Raw genomic sequence first — 15,773 nt, forward strand, 5'->3', positions numbered from 1 at the left:
CGTTTGAAAGTCATCCGGTTATTTTGAGTTTTAACTTTAACTTTTTTGTATTTTTCAATCTCATATTGTCACAGATGAAGGGTGTTCGGCATCGGCCTCGGCCTCGGCCTGAACTGGAACTGCCTCAGAATCGTAGACACCACATACTTCATCTGTATAAAGGCCATCTTCTTCCCGAGACACACCCTCGAACCAGCCTGGAAAACCGGAAACTTGTACGGACTCACCTATTTCAGCTCTCCACCGGCATTGATCCCATCGAACCAACGGTCAAGTTTAAACTCGAACCGGTCCTTTCCCTAGAGCTCCTCCATCCTTGCATCTTTGATTCCTTTTATTCAAAGGGGTCAGCGTGGTCCCACCCTAGAGCCAGCGTGGACCATGTGGGCTCGTGAACATCTGCAAGAAAAGAAAGGTTGAAGGTGCTTTACAACAAGGAGCTTTTCACATCTGGGTGTTCCATGCAAGTATATAAAAAGTTGGTGACGCATAACTGCCGATGGTGGACCAGAGCTAGAAGCCCAGTCTTTGTAAGCCCGTGATTAGCCGCATCTTGCTTCCACGTATGGACAAGAATCTTATGCCTGTCATTTTAAGGCCATAAGGCTATCTCTAGCAGGTAAAGTTAAAGTAGCTATTCAAAAACTACAAATATTTATTTTAACTATTCCAACAGTTAAAAACACTCCAACAATACACTTTATTCTACTCTTCATTTCCATAAAATATTATTTTATCATATTTTTTAATTGTTTTATTTTCTTTCTCTCTCTTCCGTCGAATCCGTCCCCATGCCCATCAACCGGCCAACCCCATCATTTTTCAGATCTCCCCTATGCCATGAGCCACCGGCAGCAGCCTTCTCCGGCCCAGCCGCGTACCGCACTGGCGGAATCGGAGCCGTGCGGAACCTGCGGGAGCACCTGGTGCTCCACCTGGCCAACCCCATCGTATTTCAGATCTCCCCTATGCCATGAGCCACCGGCAGCGGCCTTCTCCGGCCCAACCGCGGACTGCACTAGTGGAATCGGAGCCGTGCGGAACCAGCCCAACGAAATCAGAGCCGTGCGGAACCAGCGGGAGCACCTGGTGCTCCACCTGGCCAACCCCATCAACCGGCCAACCCCATCGTATTTCAGATCTCCCCTATGCCATGAGCCACCGGCAGCGGCCTTCTCTGGCCCAGCCGCGGACCGCACTAGCGGAATCGGAGCCGTGCGGAACCAGCCCAACGGAATCAGAGCCGTGCGGAACCAGCGGGAGCACCTGGTGCTCCACCTGGCCAGCGCCCAGATGCGCCGCTCGCCTCCCCCTGACAACATCGACGTCCTTGACGCCGCCGTTTTCCGCCGCTTCCGCAAGAAGCTCCTACCTCGGCAAGAAGTCTAACATCTGGATCTCCGATCGCCGGGAGATGGGGATGACGGAGAGAGATCGTTGGAGAGGGAGTTGAGGGACAGTGGGACGAAGAGGGAGAGGGGGGAGAGAGAAAATATTAATAAAAAATTTTAACTTGGGTGAACAGTTAATAGGCAACTCTGCCTATTCACTGTTCAATGTTAGATGAAAATGTTTATTTTGGCCATTCTGCTGGAGAGGAGAAAAGAGCAAAAAAAGTTAAATTTACCCATTTCAGCTAAACTAGCCACTCTGCTGGAGATGGCCTAAGAGAAGCTATGGACGTGTCTATAGTGGAGTTCTTCTAGACGAAACAGCCATTGTAGTGAAGGTTTTACACATGCAAACAATTCTCACGAAGAAGACGATCCACAGTAATTACAAACGTTGCTGTTTAAACATTTGCCTTTACTATAGTACAAAAACGCACCATTTCAATTAAACTTGTTTGAGTTAAGAGGCTAGTGCACGTCTACACAAAACTTAGAAAAGTTAAAGAGAATCACAACCGAGCAACGGCTACTAGCTGTTGAAGAGAATCACAACCTAGACACATAGCTTCTCCCTTTCGTCCACATCAAAAGACATCACCATTTCACATGATCCCTCCATCTCTACTCATCTCTACCTACCTACACTCGATCAAACGGCCGCCCAAAACCAAAAGCTCCCCATCTTGGTCTACTTCCACGACGAAGGCTTCTACATAGTGATGGGGTTCTTGATGAGTGTATTTCTTCAATGCAGTCTTTTGGCGTCGTCATATGGGTTACTGTTTCAATTTGGACATAAAAAAGGTCAAGACACAAGTAGCTCAAAGATTGAATTTGGAGGCGACAATGGACGAAAGCTTGGAGCGAATGGCTATTGACTTTATCAAGGACTTGAGAAGGAAGAAAAATTTCTACTCAATCTAGGTGATGTTTGGGAGGAAATTGCAGAAGCAATTGCTAAAAGATGTTGTGGATTGCCTTTGGCAATCATGGGCATGGGAACTGCTATGGGAGGAAAAACTATGGTCTAGATGTGAAAATATGCCTTAAATGAGTTGCAAAGGTCGGTGCCATATACAGGAGGTGTCGACTGTCTAGGATAAGCTCTATAAGCCTTTGAAATGGAGTTACGACTCATTAGAAGGCAAAAACATAAAACCTTGTTTCCTCTGCTCTTCTTTGTTTTCCTGAGGACTTTTCAATTGAAATAAGTGAACTAATACAATACTGGGTTGCAGAAGGTTTGATAGATGAACAAGAAAACTATGATGATTCAATCAATAGAGGAATTGCTTTGATTTAAAATCTGAAAGACTCTTCTTTGTTGGAAGATGGTGCCCGCAAAGATACTGTAAAGATGCATGACGTTGTCAAGTGGGTTTTGCCCATTGGGAGGTTCTTGATGAGGAGGGAGTCTGATGATCTGTCTTTGAGTATCAAGGAAGCGGTAGAGGCGGAGGCAGTGGAAGAAGAGGTGTAGAAGAAGGTGGTGGAACGTGTAGAACTGCCACAAGATTACTAGTCTAGCTTTGTTTTCGGGTATTTTGTATTGTGCATGCATGGTGGACATGTGTTATTGTCTCTTATTTAGCGTACGTGGTTGTTTTTCATGAGTGAGTGAGTTTGGTGCATGTCTTTTTCTCATACGTAGCTTAGAAACAGTGTAGATGACTGTCTTTGAGAAGAGGTGTAGATGGCAGCCACCTCAATTCACATGCATGCATGTTGAACATGTGTCAGTGTTGTCCCCAACTACACTGGGTCGCTGGAAAAGCCCGGGAAAAAGACAATATCTCATACCCCTACAGGTTATAGTTCCTTCATCAATGAAGTCATCATTTAAATCAAATTTCTTTAGAGCTAAGAAGGCAGGGGGAGGGATGAATGGGCAAGGCATGGGCGACGTTAGCAGTAATGGTGGGAGCAAAAGCTTCAAGGCAGTGGAGGTGGTTCACATCTGCTTAGAGTTCGTCTTCTAATTCGACGGCCAAGGTTGTGTCGTTGTTCGTGTCGCAATTCGCATATATGTATTGTTTCCAAGGACATTTTTGAAATTTCAAACCACAAGGAGAAGGGCATTTTCGGGCTAAAAGAGTCACATGCCTTGCAGGTGACTCAGTTTCTGTCCACTTAGACGGCACAAAGTGACGGATGAGGCCAAAATATAAACAATTGGTAGTTTGGGGGGCCGGACTGCAAGTACTGGTAGTTTGAAGGGCCATCCAGAGAACTGGTGGTAGTTTGAGGGCTTTTTTGTATTTAACCCCACTAAAACCTAACAAGTTCTAAATTTATCAAAATAAAAGGGACTCAAATCTAGTGCAATATGAATAGGTTTTCTTTGGGGCATTCATTTTGTATCGACTTAGGAAAAACGATAGTTAAATTTACGGTATCACTCTAAAATGACTAATCAATTTAGAACTTTCTTATAATCACTTTAATTATAAAGTGCAGTGAAAGCATGGTGGACTCATAACCCACTAGTCCCATGATATTGTAACACCCTTGTTTCACATTGGGAAAATGAGTAACTCAAATAGAGTGAGTGATTTATAAAGACACTCATGAATGCGAAGTTCCACATTGTTTACTTACTAGTTATAAGTGATTATAAGAAGTTCTAAATTAACTAGTTCTTTTTTAGGTGGGAACCCTAGATGCTGTGGGAGTAAAGGACCCGGTGCCCAAGTGGTTTGGCAAATAGTAGGCCAAGAAATATTGAATGGTGATGTAGGCGGAGGTTTATGAAGAATACAAATAACCTTTTCTTTTCTTTTCTTTTTCGTTTTTTTTTTTTAAAGAAAAAAAAATAAAATAAAAGATTTGGCAAGCATCTAGAATAAGGGTAGTTAATTTAGAGGAGTAGTACAACTCTCTTGTACCGCAATTGGTGCATTGGTATTTCCAGCTTTAATGTGTTTTGCTGGTTGGTTCCATTACCACAAAACTACTCCAAAATTAGCTTGGTTCCAAGATGTGATAGTGCAGGTCTAACTAACGCTTTCCCTAACTCATTACACTTTTCGTAAAACAATAAAAAAGAATAGCTTAAATGCATGGCTCTTGAGTGGTCAAACCACCCCATAGCCAAATTCGGCCAAAGGGTGGTCAAACCATTCTCTCAAATCATTTTTTTATTATTTATTTATGTTGGTTCGGCCACCAAACAGGCACCCCATATTTCTTTCTTATTTTATTTGTTGTCATAATCTGAAATGAATGGCCAAAATAAAAATTATTTTATTCGTAGTTCACCGGATCTTAATCCACGTTAAAAGTAACCTAATTAATCTTTAGAATTGATGCATTTGGACTTCTTCCCGTAATTGAAAGCAATATATAATGAAGTCCAGTAGATGTCTTTTCGCATTCAATTTATAATTAACAACCATTATTTCCTGCACAATAAACTCTATCTTCACTACAAAAAAAAAAAAAAAAAGTTTTGAGCCCTTTTTTTAAAGTCGTTTTAAGGCCTAAAAATGGCTCTAAATGTTTTGAGCCCTTTTTTTTTAGCCGTTTTCAAAATGGCTCAACATATCAAGTATTAAAGTCTCGGTTTGAGCCGTTTTTCACTAAAACGACTCCAATTTGAGTCGTTTTAATAAAAACGACTCAAATCGGTTTAAGCCGCTTTTTAAAACGGCTCCAATTATTTAGAGTCGTTTTTGTCAAAAACGGCTCAAACCGGTTTGAGCCGCTTTTGTAAAAAGGGTTCAAATCGATTTGAGCCGTTTTGGACAAAAACGACTTTAAATAATTGGAGTCGTTTTAAAAACCCTAAAACGGCTCTAAATTTTTTTTTTTTTTTTTAAAAAAAGAAAACATTAATTTTTTTAGAGCCGTTTTAGGGTCCCTAAAACGGCTCTAAATAAAAAACTATTTACAAAAAAATTTGGAGTCGTTTTAGAATCTCTAAAACGACTCTAAATAAAAAAATTAAACAAAAAAAAAAATCAAAACCCCTTTTATGTACACTATATATATCCGATGAAAAATCCCTCTAGTCAGGAACACCAATGAGCTGGACTCAATGACTACAACCACACGCAATTAGCAACAAAAGTTAACAAAACACCACAAAAACAAAACTCTGCCATGGCCAGAGCAAAAAACACCAACAAACAAATTCAGAGAAACAAAGAGGAAAAATAAAAAGACTACATCTTCACTGATTTCGTTACATTCTTCAATTACAAGAGTGAACAATATATAGGCCCATTGAGGGGAGCACATCCCATGAATCATGTAGTAAAATATGGAGAAAACATGGAAATAAAGAAGAGGAAATCAGGGATGAGATTCTGCAAAAATCAAGTCGATGCTGTCAGGCGACTGAGGAGAATCCGGAGGAAATCAAGGTGAGGGAGTCGGCTGCTACAGCTGGTTCGCCGGATCTGGGTCACGGGTTCGCCGATCTGGGTCACTGGCGGGTTCGCCGATCTGGGTCACGGGTTCGCCGATCTGGGACACGGGTTTGCCGGATCTCCTCTCTGCTCCTACCGGCGGCGTTTCTCCTAGCTCCCAGCTCTCTCTCTCGAACTCCCTCACTCTTGATCTCTTCTTCTCCGTCTCACCCTCTCTCAAACTCTTTTCTCTCTGGATCTCCATCTCTCAGTCTCACCCTCTCTCAAACTCTCTCTTTTCATATCTCTGGGTTCAGGCGAGAAGAGAAGAAAGAAGAAAGAAGAAAAAGAAAGAAGAGAGAAAAGAACAGTGTGGCCGTGTGGGGCAGTGCCAGTGGGCTCATTTAATAAGAGAGAAAAAGAAATAAAAAATGTTTGAAACTGTTTGAACAAAATGATAAGGGGGCGCGCGGGACACGAAATTTTCGTGTCCCGCGCACCCCCTCCAAAACGACTCCAAATTTGAGTCGTTTTTTCTTAAAAGGGCTTCAACAAAAATAATTTAAAATAAAAAATAAAAAATATATAAAAAATATATACAAATTAAAAATAATTAAAGAAAAAAGGAAAAAACAAATTAAAAACAAATTTTTGTTTAAAAATAAACTGAAAATTATAAAAAATAAATAAATAAACGAAAAAAAAAAATTAAAACTAGTTTTTATTTATTTATTTATTTTTCCTATAATTTTCAGTTTATTTTTTAAAAAAATTTGTTTTTAATTTGTTTTTCCCTTTTTTCTTTAATTATTTTAATTTGTATATATTTTTTATAATTTTTTTATTTTTTTTAAAAAATTATTTTTGTTGGAGCCCTTTTAGGCAAAAACGACTCAAATTTGGAGTCGTTTTGTCCGAAAACGACTCCCAACTTGGAGTCGTTTTGGAGAGGTGCGCGGGACACGAAAATCTTGAAGTCGTTTTAGGAGAAAACGACTCCAAATTTGAGTCGTTTTTGCCTAAAAGGGCTCCAACAAAAATAATTTAAAAAAAAAAAAAAAAATTTATAAAAAATGTATACAAATTAAAAATAATTAAATAAAAAAGGAAAAAACAAATTAAAAACAAATTTTTGTTTAAAAATAAACTGAAAATTATAAAAAATAAATAAACAAACAAACAAAAAAATTAAAACTAGTTTTTATTTATTTATTTATTTATTTTTCCTATAATTTTTTGTTATCTTTTATATATATATATATTTATTTTATATATTTTTAAAAAAAATTAATAATTTTATAAATGGTATTTTTGTCATTAATGGAAACATTGACATTTTTTGTTAGTTTGAGGGAGAACATTGACATAATTGATAGTATCACGATCAATCACATAGATCGTACCACGATCCATCATATGATCATACCATAATCCATCACTTAAATTGTACCACGATCAATCACACATGATCGTATCATGATCGATCACGTAGATCGTACCACGATCCATCACATTGACCGTATTATGATCAATCACATAGATCGTACCACGATTATGGTACGATCTATGTGATCGATCGTGGAAGGATCTAAGAGTTATCTATCATGGTACAATCACGTGTGATCAATCGTGGTACGATCATATATGATCAATAGTGGTACGATCTATGTGATTGATCGTGGTACGACAATGTAATCGATCGTGAAACGATCTATGTGATCGATCGCGGTACGATCAATGTGATCGATCGTGGTACAATCATGTGATCGATCGTGGTACAATCTATGTGATCAATCGTGGTACGATCTATGTGATCGATCGTGGTAGGATCTATGTGATCGATCGTGGTAGGATCTAAGTGTGATCGATCGTAATATGATCATGTGTGATCAATAGTGATACCATCTATATGATTGATCGTAGTACGATCAATGTAATCGATTGTGGTACAATTTTTGTGATCAATTGTGGTACGATTTATGTGAGATTTTTTTTTTTTTAATTGTTGCAATTAGAGCCGTTTTTTTTATCAAAACGACTCTAATTGGAGTCGTTTTAACTAAAAACGGCTCTAATTTGAGCCCTTTTGATTAAAAACGACTCTAATTTGAGCCCTTTTTAGAAAAACGGCTCTAAGTGTGATCGATCGTGATAGGATCTAAGTGTGATTGATCGTGGTACGATCAATGTGATCAATTTTGGTACGATCATGTGTGATCAATAGTGGTATGATCTATATGATCGATCGTGGTACGATCATGTGATCGATCGTGGAATGATCTATGTGATTGATCGTGGTACGATCAATGTGATCGATCGTGGTACAATTTTTGTGATCAATCGTGATACAATTAATATGATCAATCGTTGTACGATTTATGTGAGACTTTAAAAAAAAAAAAAAAAAAAAAAAAAAAAAAAAAAAAAGGGCTCTAATTTGAGCCATTTTTAGAAAAGCGACTCTAATTTGAGCCCTTTTAAAAAAGCGATTCTAAGTGTGATTGATCATGATAGGATCTAAGTATGATTGATCGTGGTACGATCAATGTGATCAATTTTGGTACGATCATGTGTGATCAATAGTGGTATGATTTATATGATCGATCGTAGAATGATCTATGTGATTGATCGTGGTACGATCAATGTGATCGATCGTGGTAGAATTTTTGTGATCATTCGTGATACAATTAATATGATCAATCGTGGTACGATTTATGTGAGACTTTAAAAAAAAAAAAAAAAAAAAAAAGGCTCTAATTTGAGCCATTTTTAGAAAAACGGCTCTAATTTGAGCCCTTTTAGAAAAGCGGCTCTAATTTGAGCCCTTTTGATAAAAACAGCTCTAATTAGAGCCGCTTTTTTAAAACGGCTCTAATTAGAGCTGTTTTTGTTACACTAGCTCAAAATAATTGGAGCCATTTTATTTAAAACGGCTCTAATTAGAGCTGTTTTTTTATCAAAAGGCTCAAATTTATTTAGAGCCGTTTTATAAAAGCGGCTCTAATTAGAGCCGCTTTCCTAAAGCGGCTCTAATTAGAGCCGCTTTCCTAAAACGGCTCTAATAAAAACGACTTAAAAAGCCTTTTTTTTTTTTTTTTTGGTAGTGCTTTCATACCATGGCTTTAGGCTTTAGCACTAGAGTATTCTCACACCTTGTTGCTTGTTGTTCTATCGGTGCCATATTCTATTTCTACCACTAGCTCAAACTTCGACAAACCAAGAGTACTTGGGCTCATCCCTGACAGCGGAGAGCAGTGATTCTTACTGGGCATCCCCTTCTGGTGACTTTGCTTTTGGTTTCCAACAGATTGGGAAGGGAGGGTATCTACCAGCCATCTGGTTCGATAAAATACCTGAAAAAAACCATTGTCTGGTCAGCCAATGGAGACAATCTAGCACCATGAGGGTCCATTGTTAAACTTACAACAGATGGCCAATTTTACTCAATGACCCAATAGGGAAAGAGATATGGAAAGCTGATTTACTCGGTTCAGAAGTTGCCTATGCAGCCATGCTTGACAGTGGGAACTTCGTGCTGGCAAACAAGGACTTTGCCTATTTGTGGCCGAGTTTTGATCATCCAACTGACACAATATTACCTACAAACATTACGAACAAGGGCAGCAAACTTGTTGCTCGTTATGCAGAAATGAACTGCTCTAATGGAAGGTTCCAGTTCACACTGCAATCGGACGGAAATCTTATTCTGAAACTAGAACTTTCCCCTTGAATTCTGCTTACTGGTCAACTAAAACTGTCTTCAACCAGCCTGGCTCTGTATGTCTTACGACGAACAGTACTAGAAACATACTTTATATACGATATCGCCATCACCTGGTCTTTCTTCGCCAGACTTGTATCAAAGAGCAATTCTTGAATATGAAGGAGTCTTCAGGCATTATGTATACCCGAAAAGCACAACTACTACAAATGCTGAGAATTGGTCCCCATTGTCGAGCTTCATACCTTCTAATATCTGCAATTGTCTTATAGAAGAGACAGGCAGTGGAGCTTGTGGCCGGGTTCAACAGCTACAGCACGCTAGGAGATCGTGGATTGATCCAAGGGCAGTGACCAAACTAGAGGGTGGCTGGTGGGAGCCATGACCCCCCTCCAGCATTTTTCTTTTTTCTTTTTCTTTTTCTTTTTTTTTTTTTTTTGTAAAAATTGCATGTTTTTTTTTAAGCTTTTAATTTTGTTTAAAAAAACATTTTAAAACATCGTTTGGTTTGCGGAATGACTATTCCATTAGGAAAAAGAATAATTATTCCTAAGAATAGAAGCTGATGGAATGGAATGATTATTCTTAATCTTTAGTTTGGTAACAACTAATATATATTAATTGGAATACAATCAAAATTACTAAAAAAATCCTTACATTATATAAATTTTAAAAATAATAAATAATAAAAATAAAAACTTAAATTATAAAATAAAAATAAAAATAAAAAATTGAAAACTATAGGGTGACCGACCACCACAATTGGTGCTCGGCCACCCACGAAATATACAAGGGATGGCTGCGGCCACCCCCTGAGTGGTCAACCGGGGTGGCCTATGCCACCCCCAAATCGCCCTGGGGATGGTGAGATCACACTCGGAGCCGTGGTCGGCCAGCCACTGTTAAGGGGGTGGAGTTTCGATTTTTCACCCTTTTTTTTTTAAAAAAAAAAAAAAAGAAACTAAAAGAGAATAAAAATTAATTAATTGTTTTTTTTGAAAAATCTAGTCTATTCCCATTAGAATAGTTATTTTTCTTATTTTTTAGAGGAATAGGTAATAATTTTCGTAAGAAAATGGGTATTCCAATGGGAAAAAGTATTCTAAAAAATAGACTCACACCAAACAGAAGAGACTATTCCATACGAATAGTCTTATATTATTTCAACTTTGGCCCTTCAAAGAAATTTTACTACAGTCTGAAATTAGCTACTATTAGACAGAGTCCTTTACCATTTTGCCATCAATAAAGTCATTTTCATCTTCACTTGAAGACTTTTTGAAAACTTGAAGATCAAGGTCAAAAATTGTGCCCTTCTAAAAAAGACTTGAAGATCGAAGTCAAAAATAAAGGCCGACAGCTTCAGATACTTTTCACACGTACAAACGGTTAGAATATATGGTAATCAAATCCTATAATTTTGATTACAATTAATATGTAAATAGATAATATTTTAATATCAATCAAATATAAAATATACAAAAAAAAATATAATTTATTTTCTATATAGTCTAACACAATCACTGGTATGGACTCATACCCATAATTTAAAATGCTGAAGTTGCTGGTCCAACAGGTAACATATATATATATATATATATATATATATATATATATATATATATATATATATATATATATATATATGAACTACTCATTTTGTATAATTAAGACTATTGCTTGGCCCGTAAAGGACGGGAACTCACACACCACAATCAAAAGTCGGGTTGTGATAGAGGGGGTCCTCCTCTCTTTAATAATAAAAAAATATAATTGTATTGAAAAAAGACAAAAAAATAAAAAGTAAAAGTACACTTTTTTTAATAAATTTGCATTTTCTATCGTAAACGGGAGGAGGGGGGCGGTTAAAGGTCCTCCCTCTTTCACAACCCTCAAAAGTCCTATGACTCATGTGAGCAGTAAATTGATTAGAAACATTATCATCCAAAGCGGCCACAAAGGGATTTACGTACAGCCAAAGGCAAAGCAAATGGCTCCGACTGGGGTACGTAGTTCCTTTTGGAAATATATCCTTGCAAGCACATCAACGGAACCAGCACCTCAAAAGGTTAGATCTGAATGACCGACAATCAGCCACACCACAAATACATAAGAAAGAATAAGGTCATATTTGGTATACAGAACATATACAAAAATAGAACAATTATTTTTATTTTTGGAATAGTTATTTGTCATATGATTGCTCTATTTCATTTAGTGAAATTAATTCTTTCCATTTTAAATGAAATGTCAGAATTTGAAGTTAGTACATCTAACGGTGTATATAAAGTTAATATTGACATATTTTTTAAAATTTAAAATAATATCAAATCATGTACACTATTAGATGTATTAACTTTAAATCCTAATCATAAAATGAATAAATAACATCCATTTCATTTAATTGAAGGTCTTGTTTTGTTGTCTTTTATGGCTGATTTATTGTGCTTTTTTTTTTTTTTTTATTTGTTTGTTTTTTTTTTTTTTTTTTTTTTTTGTTTTTTTTTTTTTTTTTTTTTATTGATTATTGATTATGCAAAACCCACTTTCACACAAAGATTGTTGCCTTGTGCTTTTGTGACCTTTTTCTCAACAGCAACAGACGTACTAAGTCATAATACTAACTTAGGACGATATTGATATGGTGTTTTTGGTAATTAAAGATTATTGAGTGGAGTAAATTTTTTTTTTTTTTTAATAGTAAGAAGAAGTGATTCTTGTGATATAAAGTAGAAATAATTTATATGAAAAAGTAAAAAAAAGAAAAAAAAAATTGTATTGTATTTGAATAGTAATAAAAAATTATTGATATGATATAAAAAGTGAAAAGAGTTAAAATATTTTGAAGTTGATTATTTTTTAAAAAAAATTAAAAATAAAGGAGAGGTTATTTATTATTATTATTATTATTTTATAGATATAAAGGAGAGGCTATTATTTGAGTAGCCAGAACCTTTACATTTGCTGAAATTTAGAAATGGCTTTTCCCATAGTCAATAGTCATTAGTCATAGACTCATAGGTACATCTCCGAAGAAAAAACAAAACACAATTCTTTCTACTTTTTCTTTTGGCGTGCGTATTTGTGAATACATTCATTTGAACTCAAAGATGTATTCATAATAGGATCGGAAGATGTCTCCACGGTAGATGTTTTTCAGGAAAAATACAGCACTCTTTCATACCATGGCTTTAGCACTAGCATATTCTCTGATCACGTTGTTGCTTCTTGTTCAATCGGTGCCATATTCCGCCACTGCTCAAACCTCGACAAACAAATCCTTAGGCTCATCCCTGACTGCGCAGAACAAAGATTCTTACTGGGCATCCCTTTCTCGTGACTTTGCTTTTGGTTTCCAACAGATCGGGAAGGGAGGGTATCTACTGGCCATCTGGTTCAACAACATACCTGAAAAAACCGTTGTCTGGTCAGCCAACGGAAATAATCTAGCCCCAAGAGGATCCGTTGTTCAACTTACCGCAGACGGCCAACTTCTGCTCAATGATCCAACTGGGAAACAGATATGGCGAGCTAATTGGGACGGTTCAGAAGTTGCCTATGGAGCCATGCTTGACAGTGGAAACTTCGTGCTGGCAAGACAGGACTCTCACCATTTATGGCAGAGTTTTGATCATCCTACCGACACAATATTACCTACACAGATTATGAACAAGAACAGCCAACTTGTTGCTCGTTATGCAGAGAGGAACTACTCTAATGGAAGGTTCCAATTCACACTGAAATTGGACGGAAATCTTGTGCTTGAAGCAAGAGCTTTCCCCTTGAATTCTTCTAGCTTTGCTTATTGGTCAAGTGAAACTGCAGGCACTGGCTTTCAGGTGGTCTTCGACCAGTCTGGCTCTCTATATGTTAGTGGGAATAGCGGAAGCATACTAAAGAATATATCAGAACCTACTAGTTCTCCGAAATACTACTACCACAGAGCAATTCTTGAATATGATGGAGTCTTTAGGCATTATTTATACCGGAAAAGCACAACTACTGCAGATGCTGGGAATTGGCTTATGCCCATCTGGTCCCCTTCGTCGAGCTTCATACCTTCTAATATCTGCTCTATCGGAGGAGAGACAGGTTGTTAATAATTTAATTTATATTTTAACATTTTTTTTCACTGTCATGTACATGGGTTCAAACTTTTTCGAAACGCATGAAATATTTAATTGAAATGTAAATTGTAAAGTCAAAGGTTTGAATTCGTGACTTTTTTGATACCATATTAAAATCACCTATAATTTCAAAAGTTTAAATCAATAAGAATATATAAATTTAATTATTTAATTTATATTATAACACAGCTGGTAGCGGAGCTTGTGGGTTCAACAGCTACTGCAAGCTGGGAGATTATGGGAGACGGAGTTGCCATTGTCCAAATGGATACACCTTCATTGATCCAGATGACGTTATGAAAGGATGTAAACAGAACTTCATTTCACAAAGCTGTGATGAAGAAACGGATAATTTTGATTTTCATCGCATGCCAAATACAGATTGGCCCTGGCATGATTATGAACATTTTCAAGGCCAAACTGAGGTTTGGTGCAAGAAAGCTTGCTTGGTAGACTGTTTCTGTGCGGCTGCAATTTACAGAAATGGTGAGTGTTGGAAGAAGAAAATTCCTCTTTCAAATGGGAGGATGGATCTCAGTGTTAGAGGAAGTGCCCTGATCAAATTTAGGAAAGACAATTCTACATTGAATCCTTCAAGCGCAGGTCGGTCAACTCTGCTCTTAAGCAGCTCGGTGTTCCTGAACTTACTCTTGCTATTGGCAGCCTTTCTGGTTATTTTTCGCTTGAATTATTGGAAGCAAGAGGTGCTTCAAGTACACCAAGTCATGCCAGGCATAAACTTGCAAAGTTTCACTTATGAGGAACTTAGAAAAGCTACAAATGGATTCAAGGAAGAGCTGGGGAGAGGTGCTTTTGCAACAGTTTACAAAGGGTCTCTAGAATCTGATGATATAATCCATGTTGCGGTTAAAAGGTTGAACAACATGGTGAGACAAAGCGATCTAGAGTTCAAAGCCGAATTGAGTGCTATTGGCAGGACAAATCACAGAAATTTGGTCCAACTGCTGGGATTCTGCAACGAGGGGGAGCACCGGCTTCTTGTGTATGAATTCATGAGCTATGGTTCTGTAGCAAGCTTGCTCTTTGGAGGTTCAAAACCTAGCTGGTACTATTAAATCACTGCTTATCTCAAAAACTTACGTCGATACGGATAAATGAATTTAATCTTTAATTTATATTCTACCAGGAAACAAAGAATGCAAATTGCGTTGGGATCTGCAAGAGGGCTGTCTTACTTGCATGAAGAGTGCAGAAGCCGGATCATACACTGTGATATCAAGCCACAAAACATCCTTCTGGACGAGACATGGACAGCTAGAATTTCTGACTTCGGAATAGCCAAGCTTTTGAAGACAGACCAGACTCGAACGACGACCAGAATCCGGGGAACTAAAGGGTATGTAGCGCCTGAATGGTTCAGAAACATGCCTGTTACAGTCAAGGTAGATGTTTATAGCTTTGGCATAGTGTTGCTAGAGCTCATCTGCTGCAGGAAGAATTTTGAAGTGGAGGTAGAAGATGAGAATCAGATCATACTAGCCGATTGGGCATGTGATTGCTACTACGAGAGGAAACTGGATCTGCTAGTGGCGAATGATGAGAAGGCAATGGATGACATGGAGAGAGTAGAGAAATATGTGATGATTGCCATATGGTGCATTCAGGGGGATCCATTAGTGAGGCCAACAATGAAGAAAGTGGTACAGATGATGGAAGGATCTGTTGAAGTCTCAGTTCCTCCGGTGCCATCCTCGTTTACTAGTTCAATATCTAATTAAATACTCTTTGTTTGATTGTCAGTGCTATCAGTAAGTTGAGTAAGATCAAGGAATGGTCCTCATGAATGTATAATATATATATATATATATATACACATTAGTGTCTACATAGACTCTATGCCTATTTAATCTGGACATTCAGGAATATTCATCAGTTGTGCTCTTCCTTGAAAGAAAAGATAATGACATAGAAAAATAAAGACAATAGTGAAAATAATAAAATAGAGACAAAAGAATTTTACGTAATTTTGGTCTATGACCTACATCCACATGATAAAGTTCAAAGGACTACATTATATTCTTATTTCTGTTGATAAATTTACAGTACAAATTATCGCTAGCTATTAATGTTAGTTTATTGGTTACATTTTGTTGACAAAATCACTACTATATTAGGGTACTGCTGAAACAGGAATGACGTAAATTTAGAGAATTTTTTAGAGATA

At 37.4% G+C, this 15,773-nt stretch overlaps 1 protein-coding gene across 2 annotated transcripts; it reads left to right on the plus strand.

The window, feature by feature from the left end:
* The first annotated feature begins 12,467 nt into the window (after positions 1–12,467).
* Positions 12,468–15,417, plus strand: LOC133877542 (G-type lectin S-receptor-like serine/threonine-protein kinase LECRK3). 2 transcript variants are annotated; one of them, XM_062315886.1, is made up of 3 exons: positions 12,468–13,553; positions 13,778–14,638; positions 14,736–15,025. In XM_062315886.1, the coding sequence occupies exons 1-3, from the start codon at positions 12,611–12,613 to the stop codon at positions 14,885–14,887; spliced, it is 1,956 nt and encodes a 651-aa protein (XP_062171870.1). In that variant the 5' UTR covers positions 12,468–12,610; the 3' UTR covers positions 14,888–15,025. The 2 variants fall into 2 exon arrangements, with proteins under 2 accessions (XP_062171870.1, XP_062171869.1); XM_062315885.1 differs by having other exon boundaries at positions 12,476–13,553; positions 13,778–14,654; positions 14,736–15,417.
* The last annotated feature ends 356 nt before the right edge of the window (positions 15,418–15,773 follow it).

This window comes from Alnus glutinosa, chromosome 9, assembly GCF_958979055.1.
Source record: "Alnus glutinosa chromosome 9, dhAlnGlut1.1, whole genome shotgun sequence".
NCBI classification, from domain to species: Eukaryota; Viridiplantae; Streptophyta; class Magnoliopsida; order Fagales; family Betulaceae; genus Alnus; species Alnus glutinosa.